Below are 23,990 nucleotides of genomic sequence, written 5' to 3'. Positions count from 1 at the left end.
GTCTTTTTTTTATTATTTTTCACTAATCCCAACCACTCTGTGTGTCCATTGCCTTCCCTGTTAAAAAATCTCAACTCTTGAAGCTCAATGGCGTCTCCAGAAAGTTCTTCAAAGGTGTGGTGGGACACAAGTGGGTTGGGTCAAGCAGAGCTAGGAATGAGTGATGGCATTATGGAGCCTCCATTCCCTCAAAAAGTAACATAAAAATAAGAGATGCACTAGTTAATCCGGAGATTTTCTCTTCATCGACTTAAAACTACAATTTCTTCTTACTTATTTGTTAAACACACGTTTCCTGCCTACAAATGCATCAACCGACTGTGTACACCTGAACCACTTCTTTTCTTGTTTAGGAAAAAAATCAATAAAAATAAGTAAAGATTAGGGAGCAGAGGTGCACCGTTTGCAGTTTTTTTCTGATTGTCGATTACCAATCTCTAAAAATCTATTTTAGCCGATACTATTTATTTATTTGTATGAAATGTCGCTGAGTTGGCACCAGTGGGTTGACTATTGTTACTGGCAAACCTGCAGACATGACCCGGTGGGTTGGTCTATCAGTCAAACCTCTCACTGGAGAACAAAAGAGGACAGTGGTTGATTTTTAGACCTTTGCTGATGTAGGCAAGATTGGTGCAAGATTGGCTTCATTTTTAAGTACTGGCCGATCGCTGATCTTCCGATGTTAAGAAAATCAGAGCCGATAAATCTGTGCACTCCTAGTTGCAATGAGCCTCTCGTAGCTGCACTGGATTGACAATGGATCGCACTCAAACCATAAACAAACTGCTCTAGAGTTTGTTTTGAACCACACCGAGAACACCTCCTCCAAAACGTCTCAATATAGTTGTTTTGGTTCCTGCCCTGTGTTCACCCTATATAAACAAACCGGACCAAGAGGGAAAACAATCAGAGTTTGTTTTAAAACTAAAACATTTCTGGCAAAAACACCCTAAAAGCTGCAGAACATGAGTGGATTCAAAACTTCAACCTTTATCAAAAAAGTAAAAAGTTAAAGACAACTGGCAATTTATATCTGCAAGGAAAATTCTGATCTATGTGACTTTAGTGAGAGTAAATCAGAGATAGAGAAATCCTCTAGTGAAACTCCAAAATTCCTTCCTTTCCAACTTCTACACTTTTCAGAGTAGAAGTTGTTACTGTGGGAAGCAGACGTGAAGTTAGCCATTCATTAGTTTGGTGTTTGAATGTTACATTATAGCAAGCATAAAGGCACAACTACTGTAAAATACTACTGTAAAATCTAAATATGTGACCTTATTTCACAAGCTATGCATAGTCAGCATGCTGCAGCAGAGAGCACGGCCTCAGTTAGTTATTTTCAGTTACATAGTTTTTTTTATTTTATTTTGTTTTTTGGGTTGTTTTCTTCCTAATTTTCTTGGGTATGAAAATGTCTGGTGCAGAACATGAACTTGCACCCACTTTGGCAATGTTTCAGTGAATAAGGGACGGAGTGCTCTGACAACTTAAAGTATCACAAAAAAAAAACAGCTTTTCTATTATTTTGAGTCATCAGTTTCTGTCTTTATTGGGATATTCTGGATTTGGAAATGTCCTCAGGCTTTTGGGGATCTCAGTGCGAGTTAAAATTTTCAAGAGGACAAACACAGAGACTACTGTTGACCATTTTAATCAGGCTGAGATGACATGCTATAGCCAGTTTGAAATGTGAAAATGATAGTAAAGTAGTAATAGTAAAAGGCTAGAAAATTTTTTTTAATTGTTTTTAAAACTTTGTAATCTGTGAAAGCTTTACAGGAGAAGATATCTAAAATTGGACACAATTCTCAGAATTTAGCATTACCAACAAATTTTTTAACCTATTGAAACACACGCTCTCCTATTTTAACGTTATATGAATAAAAACTGTGAGTATATAGTTGTGTGGCCTCCTTGGTGGCACCCCTGTCAACTATGCATTAAGAGCTCAGTGATGAAGAGATAGAGATGCTAATAGGGACTCACACATATGGCTCTGGGTTTATACTTTATATTTAATTTGAATTTTAAATATTTATACTGCAGGCTATTCTCACTGAGTCCCTCTGTGACTTGTTTTCTGGTATCAAATCAGTTCTTCTTCTGATTCCAGTCATAGAATCGCGGGCTGCCACCTCGGTTGTAATCAACCTGCAGTCGTTGTTGGTCTTATGTTTGCATTCCAGCACTGGGTACACACCAGGCACCCGTCCCAAACCTTTCACCTTAACATGACAAGCTGTCATTCTAATGAAATCTTATTGCATACAGCCTCTGCTTCCTGCATTATGGATGGCTACTCCACAGCATCTGCCTCCCTGCATCCCTTTTCTCCTTCTCCCTCTTCTTTCCTGTTTCTTTTTTCTGTCTTTCTCACTCACAGTTTGAGATTAATAAAACTTCTTTTGTCCTTTTCAGCAGTTTACAATCTATCACAGCAGGCATCACAGTTAAATGACAACAGGAGGGCATTGTAGTCTGTCTATAGTAATCTTCGCTGATGTGCCCTTTTCTTTTATTCTTTTATTATTACGTTTTTTTTTTTTTTTTTCTTCCTTGCAGGAAATTGTATAGAGGATCAGTTATTCTGACACAGCTCACACATTAAACACAGGGCTGGAGGGGATGTTACTATCAAAGCCAGTGTTTGGGGCATAATCCGTTTGAAATGCGTTTATCTGTTAGAACTCGTAGACAGGGCTGGAGCGAAGTCTGGCTCTGAGGAAGGACCATGCTCGGATGCTTGGCACAGCGGCCCGGGCTCCCTGGCCTACAGCGGGGGCTGCACACTGGGATACCGGTATTACCTCTTGTGTGTGTCCCAACAAATTATCCACTTAAAGACAGCATGAAGAGTTAAGCTCTCTCCACTCGTTTTATTATTTTCTTCTCTCTACTTCGTTCCTTGTCTCTGTTTCTCTTTTGACCACCGTTAGCAAATCTAGACGAGCATTTAAACCCCACAGGTCAATAAATACTCTATGCTGTTCTTCACAACATAGCATTAAGTACATGATCTTCAAGGGATCTGGCGCTGAAGCTGTGAAACTATAAAAGTATTCATACCCTTTTGGTGTTTTTTTCAATGTTTTGTCATCTTGCAACTGCAAACGTTAACACTAAGCAGGACACACTGCAATGTAGAAGTAAACGGATTGCATGATTTGAAAAAAATACTTACCAAAACCAAACATGAAAAGAGTTGCATACTTTATGTGTGGATGTGCCTACATAAAATCCAGTGCAGGCAATTATGTTTTGGTCTTTGTGTTCTGCTGGTAGGTGAACCTTTGGGCCACTCCAAGATCATTTCAACTCTATTCAGTTCAGTTCAGTTCATTTAAATAGTGCCAAGTCACAGCTCAGGCAGTTCACAAAAGCAAGTTGTTTCAATTTATTCATAGATACATCCTATGTTAAAATGCAACAGTACGCTGTTTAAATTAAATTGCTTTGTTTGAAGGTAAAAAATGTACCTAACTACTGATGGTAGTTATCAAACACTGCATTAAGTTCAGTTCACAATTCAAACACATTAAAAAGTTTTCTGAGAAAACCCAGTAGATTGCATCAGGTCATTGACTTGCAGCTTTCATTCCTCCTGGACGAGCACATAGCGACAATCGCTTGCATTGTGTCAATGACTTTAAAGCAATCCCTCATTCTGAGCATGCACGTAGCATCACTTAAATTTTTAGAGGTACTTTTTAAAAGCCCATCTAGGGACAAGTGCTGCGAATTAGCTGTTGTTATTGCACTGACGCAAACATGGGACTGCTGTTTTGTTCAGTTTGTGTGTCAATGTGTGTCTGTCCCTATCAAATAAACTTAAATCATTAAATGGAGAGGATAAACTCCCCTTTAACAGGAAGAAACCTCCAGCAGAACCATAACCTGGCTCAGTACAAACAGTCAAATCCGACTGGGGGTTTGAGGAATCACAGGAGATACACACAAAGAAAAACAGAAGAATTGATGTAGGAGTACTTTCTACGTTAAACAAGTTAACAGCAGGAGAGGGAGAGAGTTTAGTTGTTGGCACCATTGTCTCAGTTTATGCCTCCTTCCAGGAAGGCAACAGAGCCAAACAGAATACCAGACCAGATGCATCTTCTATGGAGAAAAAAACAACAACATAAAGTTAACATTTGAAATAACATCACATAATGCAAATTGGAGAGTAGCAGAAGAAGAAAGTAGCAGAGGGAGGGAAAGTGGTCCTCCAGTGGTCCAAGTCCATAGACTTAGATGTTTCTATGGAGATAGCCCAACTTGGCAACATATCTCTGTTTTTAACTAAGATTTATCTCAAAGATTTATCTAAAATCTTAAAAATAGATGGGGTCTCTGCCTCACAGACTAAACCTGAGAGAGTAGCCTGATAACTAAAGGATCTGCATCCCATTCCACTTGTAGAGTTTCTAGGAACCAACAGTAAACCTGCAGTCTGGGAGCAAAGTTCTCAGGAACATGTGGAACAATCAGATCTCTGATGGAGTCGATTGTTAAGGGCTTTATATGGGACAAGGAGTAACACAAGATTCCTTTGTGGATTTCACAGGGACTCGATCAATGGAAGCTAAATTAGGAGAAATATTGTTTCTTTTTCATTTGAATCAGAACTTTTGTTGCAGCGTTTTGGATCAGCTGGAGGCTTTAACCTCCATTTTATAGATTATAAATTACAGTAGACCAGTCTTGAAGTAACAACTGCATGAACTAGTTTTTCAGCATCACTTCTGGACAAGATGTTTTCTAATTTTGCAACCTCTTTTAGGCTTTTATAAAGGTTTTTTCCTATATTTAACCTAATCCATTCTCTTACAGCTTAGACTAGGTTTCCTTTCCCTGCTGAAGAAAATCATCACCATGTTTCATGGGAATGCTGTGTACAGGACATTATCCACTGTTAGTTTTCTGCCACATATTGCTTCGTCATACTGTTTTTGTCCATTGTTCCTTGTTTCTTAAACTTCTGAGGCTCTTACAGAACATATATTTATACTGATATTAATCTTACACAAGTGGACTCTATAATTACACCACTCATGATGGTAGCATGTTGGAATAGCTTTGTTACCTTAGTTCTAATTTGTTATATTTGGAGACTATAGTTCATAATTTTTGGGGTTGAGGCTTGGATAATTATTCCCTCTGGTTTTAGATGTTGTGCAGTTGGAAGGACTTTTGCTCTTGCTTTCATTCTTTTGGATAGCTGTAAAGGTGTGTAACCCTGCCAACAAGTTATTGTTTTGCAACTTGCAGCATGTCAAAAGCTCAAACAATACCAGATACAGATTTAAAGTGAAGCAGCAAAACAAAATGAGGTCGATTAGCAGTGCTTACCAGCAATATGCGTCTTCTAGACATGTTACTGAGTAAAACCGTCTCTGCTGTCCAGACTCTTATATCTTGACAATCTGCAATGTCTTCAACCAGAGGCCTCTTTAGATTTTTTTCAAGACAGACTGCTTCCAGAGGAGCTACAACATTTAATTTCTCATTTTGATAAATCATACTTTTGAATTGAATAGAATAATTAGGTGATTTGTAATATTTAGAGTTATTTGGGTAAAAGCTGCGAAATATAAATGCATTACATGCTTTTCAGATTTTTTTTTTTTTTGGTAAAGAAAACCATGTACCCTTTACCTTCCACTTTATAAGTATGTGCTGATGTGTGTTGTATGAAGAAAAAATCCTGTGAAATACATAGAAATTTATAAATGTCAGGGGACAAAATGTCAAAAAAGTTCAAGGAGCATAAATCCCATCGGAAGGCTCCGTAGACATTTCGTGCTGAAGTTCTTTTCTTTCTACTTACAAAGTCAGGCAGCGATTTTTAAAATAATCAGTTGTGTGTATCAAAGCAAAGCAGCTCTAAAGAAGGGAAAATAAACAATTTAATTTGATAAGGAATATCTTGGGTGGATTTTTAAAAATGGTTATGAAACAAAAGTCAATATTTCTGAATATCAGAGTAGTTAAATAACTTATTATTTCTTCTCCATTGTGGTTGGACAGTGTTTGTTATGGTAGACATCTGTAGTGCCATCCAAATGTATTCCTACCTTTTAAGAATAATATGGGAAAAAGCTTTAAAATGTATTTGTTTTTTTAACTAGAACATAGAATAACATTGAAAAATGCTAGTTTTGTTCTGAGGTGTGAAAAATAGATTAAGAGATTTAAAAAAATCTCATAGTATTTCACTGTGATGGCCTTCGAAGAATGTTGGTTTTGTATCTCATGAACCATTTCTGTTTACTTGGCCATGTGTTTTAGATCATTATCTAGTTGAAATGTAAAGTAATTTTCAGATTTGTATTTAAGTGTTCTGGTATTTCAAATAGTTTATGCACTCCAACAAGGTTCCCATGGCCATTGAAAGAGATACATTGGACATTTAAATACATTTGTTCAACTGAACAAATGTATTTAAATTAATGGCCATATTTTTATTAGAAATCCTTTTAGTGTAAGATTAAGTTACTGCACTGATGGTAGCTTTATTTTAAACTGTTTTTCATGTTTTGGCCAATAACAGCAAAGCTGCAGCAGTAATGAGTACATCCCATATGAATCAAGAAGGGATTAAAGCACTTGTTTGATTGCTTTGTGGAGGTTGGAAGATGCTAACACCTACTAAAGCTCAAGTCCCCTATCACCTTTAAATAGATAAGTGCGTAATGGATGGAATAATGTGTAGATAAATGTATAGACAAACTTATCAACTCATCAAGTCCCAAAAACATCTGCAGGTCTGTAGATTTTGTCCAAATGAAATCATTGATAGTTCTGTGTAAGCTTTAAACGCATCATCTACATTTGTTATTTCCAAAGGGTCCAGATAAAATCCAATACAAATTTCTGCTGCATTTTTTAACCAATTTTCCAGTTTTCCTTATTATACACTTCTATTCCAGGCCTCTCCTCCTAATTGTTTTCCGCAGTGTTCTCTGTATTCATAAATTATATAACATTCAGAGATAACAGATTCATTCTGTTACTTAAGCAGTTCTTCACTGTACCGACTTTGCAACAGTCTGCCAGCCTATTGATTTTTCATATCTTTTTGCCCTCTGTTTTCTTCCCAAGCTCTCTTCTTATATAAATTGTCGCTTTTATGCCTTTTTATTTTGCATTAGAATTTATGCTCTTTATTATCAAAGCCACAACTCAAGAAGTTGTCCAGGAGATTTTGCCATACATTATAAACATATCTAAAGGATCTTGTGTGTGCTTGCAGCTGACATATAGTGGAAAAAGAAGTCATACTGTACACTTTGGTTTGTTTTTCTCTCATTTTCAGTGCCTTGCCTAGATGTTTTTCAGAGGAATGTCTAATTTTCTGTTTGTTAAGCGTCTTAACTCTGACCTATGAGTCATTCAGGCATGAAAAAGCTCCTTAAATTCATGGGATGGACCCGGCCTGTGTTCACACATAACAGACAAATAAGCATTTAGATAAGCAGCAAGCTGGCAGACTGTTACAAAAGCAAGTTGTGTTATGTTTTGTCCTAGCTGAATCTGTAAGAACAGCTATGACAGCACAGTTTTACACACATAAATCTGTATTTTAGTGCCATCAAGGTGATTCCCAGGCAGCTTGTAGCTAAAAGGTTGGCATACAGTAGATGAACTGGATGATGATGAATTTATCAGGTCTTTTCTTGAATCTGTTCTGTCTCTTAAGGACATCACTTTCTGTCCATCTCCTCTAGGTAGGTGTTTTAACATCCTTGTCCCCATTTTGTCCTCTTGCCTTAAACATCTTTTTATGTAGAAAAGATTATTTTTTTAAATCCTATCTAACGTATCAGGATTTTCCATCATTAACAAACACAAAGTAGATCATAGTGGTAAAGTGGATGCACAAACAGTCATGGCTCAGTGTATTGAATAACAGTCGACATCCCAATATCAGTCTGTGTAATTTTGCAGTCGCAAATAGCTTTGCTCTCTGCATATCTATAACATATTAGGCCAGTTAAATGGCCACTCTTAATGCTTACACTAGTTCTATTTCTTCAGTGGCTGTGACACTAGAGCTGATTCTGAAGTTCTATTTTTGATGTGCAAAGATGGTAGAGATATCACAAAAAAATCCCGACCAAGTTCCAGAGGTTATGAATAGTTTTGTAATCTCTCTACTGAGTGACCTGAGCTCCCAAACTGACACATGGATCTTCTCGTTGTCGCCAGGTTGTTCACGACATCGACACCCTGACTGGAGACCTCCAGTTGGAGGAGGACGGACTGACCGACAGCTCGAAGACCGACACGCTCAACTCCAGCTCGAGCTCCACCACCACCACCACAACCGCGTCCAGCCTGGAGAAGATGAAGCTCTTCCCCGAGGACTGCATCTTCAAGACGCAGGTGCCCATGAGTCCGGTACCCATCCATCAACCTGGAGTTCTGACGGTTCTCAAGAAGCCACACCCGCCACTGCCACCGCCGAGACACACGACGCTGAGAACGGAGGAACACAACATCAAGAACCTGCCTCATCCAACTTTGGTCTTATCAGGGAATATATCCAAGGCTAATGGGTCTTTGTTGAGGAACGGTGGCGTTTTCCCGCTGAAACCAAATAAGGACTTATTCTCTTCCACTCCGTGCTTCATTTCAGGAGAGAGCGAAATGCAGGAATCTGGTCTGGTTCCTACGCTGCCCAGGCCGATGCCGCTTCTCCGGCATGAGAAAAACAAATGTCCCAAGGCTCCAGGCAGGGAGCACCGGGAGAGAGAGCGGGTCCGTTTCAGCGAGAAGGTCCAGTATCATGGCTACTGCCCAGACTGTGATATGCAGTACGACGTAGACGACGCAGAACTCCACTTACAGGCCGAGATGAGCGACTTACGGCTCAGCCCGGTTCACTACTGCTCTTCCTCCCCGCCTCCTCATCCTCTCCCTCATCCACTGATGTTGGAAAATGGAGGGCTCTCAGTCAGCCACAGTTTCCCTCCAACGACACACACTCCACCACCTTGTGTGCCTCCTGACACACCTTCCCTAAAGCCCCATAAAACAATCCTACGCAAAACAACCACCACCACGGTTTGACTCTGATAGGTCTCAACTCAAACATTGTTGAAAACGATTCCTAGTGTTTTCTACTCGAGCTGAACTTTGGATTATCCAAACAAAGAGAGAGGAGAGGGTTTGAAAACAGAAAAAGTGGATAAAGCGAGAAGGAACGGCGAGAAGGGCAATACTGAGATGGAAAGCAGCAAGCTCAGGGAGAAGCGGTGAGTGTGTGTGTGGTTGTGTTTGGCAGGAAGGGGAAAGGGAGGAAGAGCAAATGCACGTGTGCATTGATGCGTCACAGCGAGTATGTCTTCTTATGAGATTTATTCATGTGTTTGTGGATACACGCATTAATAGGCAGTGAATTCTGCGTGAAGGAAAAAAAAAAAAAAAGATCAGGGAATATTCAAAAAGTCGACCCAAAACAGTGAAACTGCATCTGTGTCTCTCAGGAGAATCTCGTTACTAGCAAGTCTCAAAGTCAGGAAGTTGTTTCTTCGAGGGGGCTGTGATTAATTCATGTCTTTCTGGATGAAACAAGGACACCTTCCTCCTTCATATTCTAGCCAACAAATTTCAAACACATAAGCACAGTGCCAGTCAGACGTTTGCATACATTCAACCTCAGGGTGGATCTTGTAGTAATTTTGGGCATTTGATTAGTTGTTTTAGCTGATCTTATTTCAGGTGGGAAAGATGGTACAACATCAAACTTTAATGTTAAAGATTTTGTTATTGGAGCTAAAATGATATGAAATCAAAATGTGATTATTAATCTTGTTGCTTTTTTTGTTTATTTACACTTCAGCGTTTCAGATCCATCACTTAAATTTTAATTCCTAAGATAACCTGTGTAAAAGGAAAGAGCAGAGTTCAAATGATGATTTCATTTGTTAAAGGAAAAAAGACATTGGAATCAACTTGGACTGATTTGGAAAAAGTCATTGTTCCCTAAACAATTGGAGAAATTTACTAATAAATATTAACTTGCAGAAGCAAATGCAGATAAAGTGGGACATGGAAGCAAACAGACAGGATAACACACAAAACCGCAGAGTTACAGGAGAACCCAGTAACAAACAATGAAAATCCAAGAGCTTAAATACAGGGAGAAGCGTGGAGGTAGAGATGGAAAACCAGAACTAATCAGAGGCAGATGGGAAACAGCTGAGGCAGAGTGCAGGCGGAGGATGGAAAATAGCTGTGGAACGGTGCGAACTGGCAGGAGGAAGACAGGTGAATAATAAACATCGGAGAAGAACTGAGAGGAAAGGAAACTTCAAATCAAGGAGGGACAAAAATAACACTAACTGAAGAGAACAAAATCTATATGCATAAAGAACAAAATGCGAGAATAAACTAAAAGAGTAGGAATGAACCAAAAGTCAAACCTTTTTGAAAAAATGACTACAGGGGACTGAAAAGAATATGACAAAGCATGGTATGGACTTTTGATTATGTTACCTTTGGAAGCAACAAGTATTTTTTTTAGGCTACATTTCTGAATGGCTGTTGTGCTCCTGATTTTTCTTCTCCTGCACAACAAAAATGCATCAAGATTTTCTAGCAGAGAGCAGCATTCAGGATCCAAATACAGCTCATAATCCAAACAGAAAAACTGTCTCGCTGCCACCAGTTTGTTTAGCTGCAGAAACATAATGTTAGCCTGCATTGTCCAGCCCAAAAACCAGTCGCTGGTGTGTGTCCATTTTGGCAAAGGGGCTTCTTTCTTGGTTGGTACCGTCTCAGTCCAAGTTAACTTTGCTTCGCTGTGGACAGTTACACTGGAGTTTCAGTAACTTGATGGTTTGAGCTTAATCTTCCTAACCAGGATAACAGTTTGGATCAGAAAGTGGAAAGTTAGACACAACTGGTTGTTCCAACATGAAAATGATCCCAAACACACAATGAAACTGGTTCTGGAATAGATAAATCAATCCTTGTATTATGCTGAAATTCTTTCCCTGTCCCAGAAAACTTAATAAAGTATTCAACTTCACAGTTTCTAATAAGAGGAGTGGTCAGATATCCACACCGAAATGGTAGCAAAGTGCGCGTGCGTGTGTGTGTGCGTCTGTGTGTGTGTGGTTTCTCTGCACTGAACATTTATCTGAATCGGTGGTGGTGGTGCAAATATACGTTTAGGCTTTTACCAATATTTTGAACGTTTAGAATAAAAAAAAACACTATGATTCCAAAATAGTTTAGTGCATATATCTTGTACAGTTCAAATGCATCAATAAATCCTAGGATGACATTCACTCTGTGGAGAGGACATAAGTTGCTGACCAGAACTGCAAGCACAAATCAATACATATGAACAGAAGGTCATATAGGAAGTCGTTTCATTACTGTGCCTGAATACTGAGTTGGATCTTTGCGCAGATCTGTATGAATACAATCATTCTGACTTCTCCTTCATTGCTTCCCAGTCCAAGTGGCGTTTTTCTGACGTTATCAGACTGTGGGATTGAAAAAAGCAAGAGATAATGAGGGAAGAGTAGCTGGAACGGTGGAGAGGGAGAGAGAAATGTTTCTTTAAAAAAAACACACACACACCTTTGATTTGTGAGCAAATTCAGAGCGAAAAAAATTCTCGTCGACTCTCACTCGTGCTGATTCACCCAGCCTCCGCTCACTGAGAAGGCTGGACCGACTGTCCTATTCTCATATCTATGAGACTAAATCATCTGTAAGCTTATCAGTTCTGCTCTTAAATACTGATAATCCATCTGGAAAAAAGAAAATCCTGCGCTAATATAATACCATCTCAGCCTAATTTCAGCAGAAGCACTCTCCATTTTATCAGCTTCTATTATTAGGAAGTATATTTAATAAAGCCTAAGACTGCCACGTGTGTGTGTGTGTGTGTGAGGGGGGAGCAAATAATTGTTTCGGAGACCAAGCGTAAGGGATATATGTGTGTGCGCACGCCTTTCATAGTTGTGTATGTGTTTCTACAAGTCCATGTCAGCTTGGCAGACTTGGGGAGACAGCATACCCTTGAGTTAGATGAGAATAGTAGCACCTTCCTCCCAGCGATGCCCTTAATTAGCCGCATTAGACAACAGAAGATAACAGCCCTGCCTCAGACAGCCTTTGTACCAACCTATGTTCCTAGCTTTGACTAGACAAAGCTCCCAACTGCTGCTGCACATATTATTTGTGTTAAACAGGAAGGATGAGCAGCTGAGGGTGGTGGGGAGACCTAAAGCAAGGAATCAGCCAAAGGCACAGCAAGTTCAAGATGTAGGTGAGCTTTTTTTAGGAAATGGGGAAGGGGTTATTATTTTCTGGGATTGAGGGGGTGGATAGATGAGAAAATCAGGGTATGAAAAAGCAAAAGATGATGACTAAATCAGATCCGTGAACTCGTCAGCTTTACAATCTAAAATCGGCATCTGGATTAGGGATCAGCAGACTTCCAGCCGTGAGGAAAACGGCAACAAAAAAAGGAGCGACTGAGTTACAGCGTGGAGTCGGGTAGAGGCCAAGAAGGAAAGTGTGGAAGAGAGAGGAGAAGAGACATATGCATGATGTTTGCTGCTGTGTGTTTTTTGGGCCTCTTGATGACTGCTCAGTGTGAAACATTCACTCTATTTATCTTGTATCAGTGAGACCTAATGAGTCTGGCAGCAGCATGCAGACACACGGATTCACATTAGTGCCGAAAAGAGTCAGCCAGTATCATCACTATATGCAGTTCATGGGAGGGCTCTTCTTCTGCAGTGCATCCTTACTTACTGAAGCACTGTTTACCCAAAGCGAAAGGCGTTGACACAGTGGGGCTGGAATCAGTTGAATAAAAGGATACTTCCCTCTTATCTGCTTTTATTTTCCTAGCTGATAGGCGGGAATATTTAAGCTGGGTTTTAAAAATGCTGGGAAATAAACAGAGGAGAGCTCCTTTTAAAAATCCATTCATGCTGCAACCCAGTGATAACACACATAAATGATCTTGCAGAAGATCCTTTATACAAACGCTGAGGTGCAGCGCTCCGCAAAAATATTCACGTCCCATGTTTTGTCAAACTGCAACCCATAAACGTTTAATGAGTCTTCCTGGGATTTTATGAGTTAGGCCAACACCAAGTAGTGCATAAATATGAAGTTGGGAAAAAAAAATCTTTAAAATGTGGTGCTTCTTCCCTCAATCCTTTTAATACCCCTTCATAAAACCCAACGCAACCAGTTGCGCTTGTAAAGTATAAATCCAGCTATTCTGTGAAGCCCTCACGGGTTGTTAGAGAGCATTACTGAACAAAGTCATAAAGATGGGAAAACAACAAGGATAAAATTGTAAACATCATGTTTCTATTTCAGCAGGGAAAGAGGAGCTGGTCAGAGTCGTTGGTTAGACAGAAAACCTGTTGGAGGCTGAAAAAGACCTGAGGCTGGGATGAAGGTTCACCTTCCAACAGGATAACAAACCCAAACTCACATCCGGAGCTACAATAGAAAGGTTTACAGCAGTGGTGTCCACAAGGGTCGAAATCATCAAGTTGAAAACACTGGTGGGCGACTAAATTGTTTTTTTTGTTTGTTTGTTCTTTTTTTTTTTAGAATAAGAAATTTTTTTCAAATTTTAAATAATCTTAAAAATCCTGTCCTTCATCTTCAGCTTTATGGTCAGGCACTACTTTTTATTTGATTGATCACAAACAAAATGTAGTTCCTGGCTCAGTTTGCTAAAATGTGATCAAGTCCTAAGATGTGAATGTTTTTGGAGAACACTGTAAAAATGAAGCTGTCCAAATATCCCTTTTTTTGTTCCCTGTTACTGTTGATATTAGTTGACTCAAAGTTATACAGAAAGCATCAGTCGTTTGACAAGTCGCTGTGTTTTATTTACTGTACAATAAGGACTTGATTTAAAAGTTCAAAATATTGCAAATTGTACCCGCTCACTGGCAGTTTCCCATCTTACTGCATAATTTAATGCTGGTATTGAGCCACAGAATAACACTAAATATTGCTTCATTCTTGCAGAATAAACTCTGAAGACACCATGACAAACAGCTAATGGTTAATGCAAGATTAAACCCGTGTTTATCAGAGAGAATATTTTGACATTCAGTAAGTAGAAAAGCCTCTGTTTTCACAAGACATTATTAAATACTCTCATAATTTGTAATGAGGTTGCTCCTGTTAGCAAAATACCACGGTTCCCTGATCACGTCTGTGGGAGTGTTTTGCTGGGTTTTTTTGTTGTTTTTTTGTCTTTTAAAGGCTATCTGTGTTCCAGAGCTCTAGGCTCCAAGATAAAGTTGTAATGGGCAGGAAGGAGGTGGATCTCGACCGCCTCCATTGTGAGTCAGGCCTGAATCAACGGCACTGACCCACTCCCTCCAGCTCACCGCTCTAATTCGTACCCCAGCTCTGTTTTTTTTTACTCTCGCTGTATCTCTGTATCTCCGTTTTGCGCTCACTGTTTCTTTCCTTCTTCCTTTCTATCTTTCTTTCTTTCTTTCTTTCCTTCTTTCTTTCTTTCTTTCTTTCTCTCTTTTCCCCTTGGCTGATGCTTCACTCCCACTCAGCAGCATCTGTATGCACAACAATCTCTCTGCTTGCATGCGTCTCCGTGTACATGTGGGTGAGGTTGCTGTTATCAAAGAAACAACACTTTGTGCTGCAAAAGAAGATGTTAGTTTCTGTGTTTAAGAGTGCCTATGGAAAGTATTCAACCCCCTCGGGTCTGTTACCCTTTTCATTGCTTTTAAAATCAATCATGATCGACAGCATCTATTTTTTAACACAAAAAAAATCTTGTCAAACAGAAAACTGATTACACAAAATAATGACAATGAAATAAAATGTTGAACTTAAAATAAGTGGCTGCATTAACATTCATTCCAATGAAGTCAGAGAAAATATTTGTGTTTGATTGTCATTATGTTGCAGAAATCATTTTTTACTTATTGGTTATTGTTTAAAAAAAGACACATGTTGACTACGGTTGATTTGTAAAAGAAACAAAAGGGTAGAACATCCAAGGAGGTGAATTTAAGTCAAGGGCTTATTAACTTCACTCTTAAATTATGAAAACTCGTATGCATAAATCTGAAATCACCTCTAATGTCCTCTTAATGTTACCTGTGCAGCTCCCTGTTGTAGGTCATAACTGATTTACTTCTGCCCAACTGCAGTCAAATGTGTGTTTATTATCCTCCTACTCCTCCTGTTGTCTGATTTGATTTTCCAACCTGGCAAACACTCAGCGAGTAATAAAACTCGACAGTCAGAGAGAGACCCACATTTTGCCAGTGAATATTAATTAGCAGTTGTTTCTCCGTCTGATTGCTGCTGGTGATAGTCCTGCGAAGAGACACGGTTGTCTGTTTGCTCGTCCTCGTTCTGCATGCATCATTTACTTTGATTTCTGTTTTCCTCAATGAGCTACATTTCAATATAATCACATAAAATGAAAACGATACGAGGAAGCGTGAAACAAAATTAAACAAGCAATTATGACGCTGCATGCCAGAGGGCTTGTGTCTGCACAGAAGATCCTGAATTAAAGGTTCATTTCTAACATAAAATGAAGGTTAAGAGTTTTTACCGGTTTGGATACGTATGTCTTAAAGTCGTATCCATCCGTCTGGTCATCTGTCTACATGTCAGTCTGTCAGACTATACATCCATCTATTCCAAGCAATCATCTGCCCAGTTATTTATTTATCCATCCATTTGTCCATTGTTCTGCCATACCTCAGGTTTTTCTATCCATTCATGTGTTTGTCTAACTTCCTGCCCATCCAACCTTCCAATCCCTTTCTATTATCCACCTTTTGTTCACTGTCTCAATATTTTTCAAGGCAGGGGCCGCGACCCTGAGGAAGGGCTCAGAAATCTGGGAAATAAAAACATTTTATTCTAATCATTTTTCTCTCATCATCAACTCTAATCTGTTTTTCAACCATAATTTAAAAAATGAGTTGAAATAATTTGCTGTAACGTTATTTGCGGAGCTCATCTTTCTGATTAGTTGCCAGTCAAGTTCATCAAGCTGCTTTGCTGGGATTTTACAACTTTTGTTGGTGCAAAAGTGAAATCAAACTTGACTAAAATCGATGTTGATTAAATAAAATTTGCCACAATATTCTGATCAGTGCATCTCCATAAATGTTGCCTTTGTGCCTTAAAAAAGAATTTCAACCTCTGGAAATATTTAGTTAGTGTAATCATTTCAGAACAACAACACATTCAGATATAAATCTGGTGCATGTAAGGTTTACTTTCTTACAGTTCATTGTGTCCTCTGAGCCCATGAGTCAAACCGAGTCATGATGCTGGAAAGTGAGTAGGTCATTTGCATAAATTATGACTTTAAAGGGATACATATGAGGGATACATCAAAGCATAAGAGTACAAAGAGCGAGCGCTAATGGGGCAGTCATGCAGCCACACGTGGAAGGAAGAGTCAAAGGCCATGATGGTCCAGTGCAACCTACAGAGATTCGATGGCTTAATTTGAGGCTTTCACGCCCCTTTGAAGTGAAAACATAGAGGGCTCAGCTGCTTCGTGTTCTGGAGAGAGAAACATCTCAACAACTGGATCAGATGCAGGAGAGCAACAGTGGCCCAGAATGTTGTCTGTCCTCGGTGACCTACTGCTCCAGACCTGACTGAAGACGACAGCTCTCTAAGAAGTGGTTGTAATGCACAGAGGAAAACGCGTCAAATGATTCCCATTCACTTTGATAACCTGCGGAGGTGGCGCCGGGCGCCTGTGACTGGGCGGTGATACCTTTCATTTGGCTCTCTATAAAAAGCAATTGTTGTTGCTCCGACTGTCAAGTGCCTCTCCTCTGTGCAGTCAGATATCCACATTAATGTCTCCCTTTTTTTTGTTCTCCTCTGCAGGGCCCATTGAGATCCTTGAGCTCTGAAAGGAGTGGATGCTGGCTTCACACTCTAATCGACCCGGGTTGATAAGGGAGGAAGGAGCACAAACATCAGCCTTCTGGTGCTTGAAAGTGCTAATGGCTCTGAACTGACAGAAGACAATATCCTCTTCTGAGCATGAAACAACTTTCAGGCGACAGCTGTACAGGTGGAAAAAAAAACGACAAAAAAAAAACATTACTCTCCAAAACAAGGCGAGGCAAGAGAGCCGGCCGCTGCGAGTGATATGTTTGTTCATAAAACCGTCTAAATTAGATCGGACTGCTGCCCAGAAAAGTAATGAGGCGGATTTGGATGAAGCCTCACAAGATGCGGGTTGAAATGATGTCAATCGGTGTTTGATTGACGCCAACACAGACTTTTGCTCTGTCAGATGGAAATCAATAGCTCCACTCAACCGATGGAATTTGCCTTTTAAGAATCATAATTGTGCACAGATTGCCCGACAGGCCCGCCTTGGGAGAAAAAAACAGCGTCTCTGCTGGACTGCAGAAAAGGAGAAAATAGTATGATGTCAGTATGTGCCATATCCCAACCCTGGACTGTTTCTGTTGCGACCAGTGTTTGGAAATGAATATCGATTTGGCCGCTGGTCTGTCCAGTCGTTAACGTCCATCGTTTCTGTATTTGCTCAACCGGTGCCATGCATCCATGCATACTCCACGGTTAAAAAGCAGAGAGATTCAGTCCAATGTGGCAAATTACAGCTTTAAAGGATTGTTGAGGAGGCGATAATTTGCATCAAATTTTATTTGTGTACAAATATAATTAAACATGTTTGATATCTATATATTTCAGCCATTTTTTTCTACAGAGACCTTTAACATTTAAAAAGATGATATTTTTGATATTACGTTGGACAACAGGTTTATAGACAAAATATGACATTCCCTCATATAGTACTTTTTCCAGAAAGGCAGATGAACAAGATTGTGTTTGTAGAGATAAAAAAACAACTTTATTAAACAAAGGTCTTTTGTTTTTTTTGTTTTTTTTTTAAGAAAAGAATACGATGAAGAAGAAAAGTGTCATAAACCAAATAATTGTTGTGCTTTATCAGAAGGGAGGTTTGGGTGAATGAATGAATGCATGACTGGCCCTTCACTCTGTCCTGCCCTCACTGTGTTTTTCTATGCATTTTTACAAAGAGGATGTCTAAATGAGTCCAAGGTACGACTCGTTCTCGCTACAGTATTCTTCATATCCTCTCAGCTTGTTGATCAGGTTCATTCTCCAGTCTCTAAAATAAAAATCGGATCATATTCTATTCAGCTTTTCCAGACGAGTCACTTGTAATTACAAAAAACATTTTTCACATTATGTCACTTTCCTGCCACAAACTGTTGTGTATTTTAATGGGGTTTTGTGTAACAGACCAACACAAAGTGGTGCATAATTTGTCACATGGATGTAAAATTATACACTGTTTTAAGTTTTTCTTCTAATAAAAATCTGAAAAGTGCGATGCATTGGTATTCAACCCTCTTTAGTTAATGTTATAATAACAGCAGAGCCGTTTTTTGCTCCAATTATGGCTGCAAATGTTTGAGGGGTGAGCCTTTAAGTTGGGTGAAGAGCATCTATGTAACAATCTGAACTGAATTTAGGTCTGGACTTTGACTGGTCCGCTTGAATGTGCTTTAACTATTTGACAGTAGCTCTGGTTGTACATGTTTTGTTCAGGATAGTCTTGTATTTAGCTTCATCCATCTTCTCGTTCACTTGCCAGTCCTGATGAAAATGCACGTCACCACAGCATGATGCTGCCACTACCTGTCTGACCATGGAGATGCTGTCATCGTGGGTAATGTGTTTTTACATTTAGGCCAGAATTTCAGCTTTGGTCTCATCTGACCAGAGCACATATCTGCTGCATCCCCTGCGTGACTTTTTAAATCCTGTAAAGGTCAGATCATTTTGTAGAGCATGGCTAACGGATGTCCAGTAGCTCTCTGCAGCTCCTCCAGAGTCACCATGGACCTCGGAAGGTAAACTTTTATTATTATTTAAAATCTAAAGGCAACTGAAAGCACTGGATTGTATTTAGGCATATTTCACGATGAAATAAAATCCCAATGCAAAACGTTAAAGTTTGTGGTTTTAATGTGACAAAATGTGCAATTTTTAAAACCAATGACAGAATACAAACAAACTCTGCCTCTTTCTTCTCATTGGACACAGACTGAATTCATGTCGAGTTCAAAAGAAAGCTGTCAGTGATATTTTTCTTGTGTGTTCACAAACTCTTTGAAACTAACTTGTGAGAAGTAAATAATACTTTGCACCCAGTGATGGTGTGTGTGTGTGTGTATACTTTACTCCCCCGTCAAAAAAATATTTCACTGTTGACTTTTTCCCCGCCGTCTGCATTCGATTTTTAGAAATTGTGCTCTTGGAGACAAATCTCTTACGATGTCATGACTCTGTGAACCGAGTGCCAAAAAGAGGAAATTAAACTGACTGCAAAGTGCATTGCACTTAATCAAAATCGCTAACAGAAGAAAAAAAAAAAAAATGGCAGCGCGAGCAAATGGTTCCAAAAAACAGGAGGGGGGTGAAAACTCCACTAAATGGCATCATCAGCTGCATCTGTTAGCTTGAGATTAGCGTGACGAGATAGAAGCTGGCGATGCTCGGGGGCCGTGAACTGTCTGCACAAGATATTTCAGCAAACTAATGGTGTCTTGTCAAGTTTATAAAGACTATATGACACGGGCCGCAGTCTGAGCGCCATATTAACGAAGGGCAGGGTCACAGAGGACCGCCTGGAGGATAGAGAGGCAGTCCTTCAGACGCGTTCAAACCGGTGAACTGGAAACAACGTGCTGGGTAATTTGCATTGGAGGAAAAAAAAAGAATGCATGTTTAACTCACTGCCTTGGTGCCCTTGAGCAAATAAAAAAAAAATCCAAAGAGGAATGTGTTTGTGCTTGCAGCTGAATTGCATTGACTGTTATTAATTAAAAAAGAATCATTATTCAGAAGTGTAGTGTAATTATGGATGGAAATATGCAATTTAGTTGGAGTTATATAAACTAAGTTTAAGAAGCATGAATAGCGGCATAATTAATCCGGTACTGATGTCGAGAAGTAGAAAGGTGCCTAGTTGTTAAAACACCAACACAATTATTGTCATTCAAACATCCTAACTTTAGATCCTTACAAGATTTTACTTTTAACACAGAAGCTAAATTATTCCACAAAAAATAAAAGCCACTTGAGCCCAAATTCTACTCCTGGTACTGATGGTTATCTTTTATTTTCGATAACAAGCTTCAATCGTTCATTGTCACTTTCAGTAAACCTCCGACATAGCTCCCGTAAAATATCGGTCCATTCTGCGACCTTAAAGCTCCGGTAGATATGATCGCCCTCTGGCATTTGCCTTCAACTGGTAGATTTTATGTTTTCTTAAAAGAGAGCACACCTTTCCTTCGCCTTCTCCACTTAGCTCCTCCAGACTAGCGGCAGCAGCAATTAGAAAACGTTTGGTGAAACTTCAAGTCTGCTGAGCTCATCATGCAAACTATTTTCAAGTACAGTTATTTGTTGTGATGTCGTGCTGAATACAGGGTCAGAAAGAGCAGGAGCTTCTTAAAGAGGCAGAAGCCCATTTTCAAGATGTCAAATTTGATACAATTTTATTAAGCTAACATATTTACTTGACTGCTATAAAACATGACTATGTGCTTGGGAAGTACATAATGTCATCCCTTTAGGTGTTTTTAATGGTAACCTTTATGCCACAGTAGGAGGAAGGGCAGACAGAGAAACAACGGTAAAACATGCAGCAAATGGCTTGGGGCGAGGAATTGAACCGGGAACAACTGTGTTGAGGGCTATAGCCTCTGTATATGGTGCACCTCCACTGAGTCATGGAGGAGTTGTCTGAGTTATATGTGTAAATATATTGTATCTGAAGATTTCGTCAAAACATGTTTTTGTACTTAATAAATAGGAGATACCATCTATAACAAAAAAGAACATTCACTTAGGTTATCTGGAGCCAGTTCTTCACCAGATGTTTTGAGGCATTGCCATTTTGGAAGACAAAGCGACAACTCAGATCCAGTGACGCTGCTGATTGCATAAGGATTTCTATCAAAATCTTTAATGGCAGACTTTGATAGAAATCCTTCAAAATTTCAGAAATCAAATTTCTATCAAAATAAAACACTTATTTTGAGGATGATGAAAGGTTACTCTTCCTCATCAGTCAGATTACTTCCTCCCTAAGAGTATTTCCACTTCCATATGTAAACGAGCATCTCTGCAGCACAATCCTCCTAAAGCTGTGTTTCAGTGTTTGGTTATACACCTCTCTCTACCTTCTTTCTCAAATCATAAGCAATTTCTTTATGGCCAAAGAGCTTTAGTTTTCTCTCAGCTGAACGACGGACATGACGATCTTTCTCCGGGGTGTCTTCGTACTTCAGTCTCACTTGAAGGTTTCATTTCTGCACAAGTGGAGTTTTTTTGTTCTGCGACCACACAATTCATTCCTGAACAGGGTTCATCTTTCTCTTTGAGGCTACAATTTCTATCTAATCAGAAAGAGATTTTACACACATTTCTCTCTAGTTCTTTATAATCCTTGCCTTCCTTCCTCGACTGGGCTTGTCCTGTGCTGAGGGGAGTTTGTTGTTGATGCCCTTAACTCCAGTTCTTGACACTTAGGAAAGCTGTGATAACATTGTCTGGCCTTTTTCTTCTTTGTGAGTGCTGACATGTCTTTTCCCCAAGTCTAAGCTGGTTTCCTTTGTTTTCAACATGATGCTTTCTCCTGTGACAGCTCAAACCCTTACTAATGTTTTATTCTGTGTATGCTGGGAAACATCTCTGGTTTCATTGTTAGAGTTAACACATGTAATGTACACAGCATTACTTTCTGCTGTGACTCGAGGGTTATGTTGTTGATGCTGGAAATTTCTAGTTTTGTTTTGTGAACTTTTCATAATCTTGTGTGAATCTGAATAGACTAGAGAGAAACTAAATAATATTTTTACTGGAGATAAAATAACTTATTATGACATGTTTAAAATACTTGCCAATTCTAATAAATATGTAAACAAGTTCTCTCTGAAAACATGTTAGTCAGTTACTGAACTAATGACTATGAACTGTTCTAGAGCTTTCTGAATTCCTAATTCTGGATGTGTGTATGTTGACAGATATTCATCAAAAACCTATTTCAAGGATAACAACTGCAGATTGGTTGTCATACATTTCTGACATCTGGCTACCATGTATGTGGAAAAAAGAGGTTATTTTGACCAAATCTACTTAGTGCAGCAAATGCACCTTGAAGAGCTGATGAATGAAAGCAGTTAAAGTAGGTGAAAAACTAACTAATATTGTGCACTCATTGATTCGAAGTAATCAATGAGTGCACAACGAAAAACATTTAAAATGTAATATTTAAGCATTTTGCAAAAAAAAAAAAAAAAGAAAAACGAAAAATTTGATCTGATTATGTCGTCTATTTTAATTAAAAGAACCGAATGCTTTCTGCCTATATCCATTTCTCAAGGCATTCAGGCGTTGAGAAACGGGAACAAAGTGCTCCCAGGCCTCTGATGACTAGTTCCTCCAACTCACATTTTATTGTATTTTGATCCAAGAACATTCAGTATTGAACAATAAAATGATTATAAAATCTGGCCTTTCATAAAGTGCATTGATTTAAGAACAGCAACAGCATTCTGGATGAGCTACAGCTCCCGGATTGATTTGTTTTTGTTTTTTTACTTACGTCTAAGATTGTAAAACTGTGTTGAGGCGCTGGACTTATAGATGAAGTTCTTGGTATTTCGTCTGTGAAAGAAAGAAATCTCTGCCAATTAAATTACTAATTGATGAACTATCTAACTCAAGAACAATATCTCAAAGCTCGCTTTTCTATTATTTATTTTAATGCAGACTGTTACAAGACAGGGCATAATTTTGTGGTGGAAAGAAAATGGATATTTGTTTTCAACCCTTTATCCAACAAAAAAACTAACAAAATAAATAAATACATAAATAACAACATATGCCTTGCTATCCTAATACTTCTAAATAAAACTTGATATTAACAGTTGCCTTCAGAAGTCAAGTAATTAATACATATAGTTTCTTTTTTAAAGCAGTTTTAAATACTAAAATAAAAATTGTGGTTTAAATTTCTCCAGAAAAAAAAAATTTCTCAGTCCATCACTTGAACAGTGGAACCAAAAACATACCAAAAACGTGTCATCCATCTGAACTGGAGCAGCCAAGAGGACCACAGATGCTCTGGAGGAGCTACAGAGATCTGCCGCTTAGGTGAGAAAATCTGTTATAACAGGACTAATATTTGCTGTGCACTCTACCAATCTGATCTGGATGAAAGAAGGGAAAAAAAACAATTGAAAGAAAACAATAAACTGTGTTGTAACGAGTGTTGGATACCTCTGGTATTGTAATTTCTTAGAATGGACTAGTGCAAGGGTTTGACACCTTTACAATCCAAAGAGCCCTTTATTCACTCAAACCAGATAATTAAAGTGCATTATGAGCTATTAGGAGTTTGCAAATAGACAACTTATATTTTTTATTCATATTTTCAGGTTTAAAATAAAGGAAAAAAAACCATAAAATTTTGCAAAACCACAATTGATACACATCCTTATATGGGATTTTGATATTTATGAAAACTGATGTAACTGAAGCACACTGCTTTCTTTTTAAAACAGCTCGTTCATTGGAAGTGAGAAGGAGGAATGAGCAAAAATGCCTCTCTGGATGTGCAAAGATGGAAAAACAAAAAAAGTTGCAGCTGTAACTGCAGCACAAAAAACACAGAGACGTTTATGGTCTAAACATTTTTCCCAGTAACTATCGGAGCTTCCGACGGCTGTTTGAGTATGTGGGGAAATACCGAGGCTTCGTATTTCCAAGGACAACGACGTGTTTGTTGGGCACTTTTTTTTGTGATCCAGCTTTACTCGGGGAACGCGAGCGCTTCCCCGGAGCGACGGTGGAGCCGCCCACGCGAGCCGCGCCTGGTACAGCACAACAAGCGCCCCCTT

At 39.0% G+C, this 23,990-nt stretch overlaps 1 protein-coding gene across 7 annotated transcripts in view; it reads left to right on the top strand.

Annotated features, from left to right (window-relative positions):
* prr16 (proline rich 16) overlaps positions 1–17,731 on the top strand; it is a 19,022-nt gene extending 1,291 nt beyond the window's left edge. The window contains exons 2-5 of one of the 7 annotated variants that reach the window (XM_055039731.1): positions 8,209–9,257; positions 13,360–13,550; positions 14,026–14,112; positions 16,900–17,731. In XM_055039731.1, coding sequence (XP_054895706.1) covers positions 8,209–9,072 — 864 coding nt within the window. In that variant the 3' untranslated portion in view covers positions 9,073–9,257; positions 13,360–13,550; positions 14,026–14,112; positions 16,900–17,731. Of the gene's footprint in view, positions 1–8,208; positions 9,258–12,212; positions 12,290–13,359; positions 13,551–14,025 lie in introns of all 7 variants that reach the window. The other 6 variants (XM_055039733.1, XM_055039730.1, XM_055039734.1 and 3 more) reach the window with 6 other exon arrangements.
* Positions 17,732–23,990: the final 6,259 nt, after the last annotated feature.

This window comes from Poeciliopsis prolifica, unplaced genomic scaffold (genome assembly GCF_027474105.1).
Source record: "Poeciliopsis prolifica strain line A6 unplaced genomic scaffold, Auburn_PproV2 SCAFFOLD014, whole genome shotgun sequence".
NCBI lineage: Eukaryota > Metazoa > Chordata > Actinopteri > Cyprinodontiformes > Poeciliidae > Poeciliopsis > Poeciliopsis prolifica.
The sequence above is the reverse complement of the archived record's forward strand: the minus strand, read 5'-3'. Positions and strand labels throughout refer to the sequence as shown.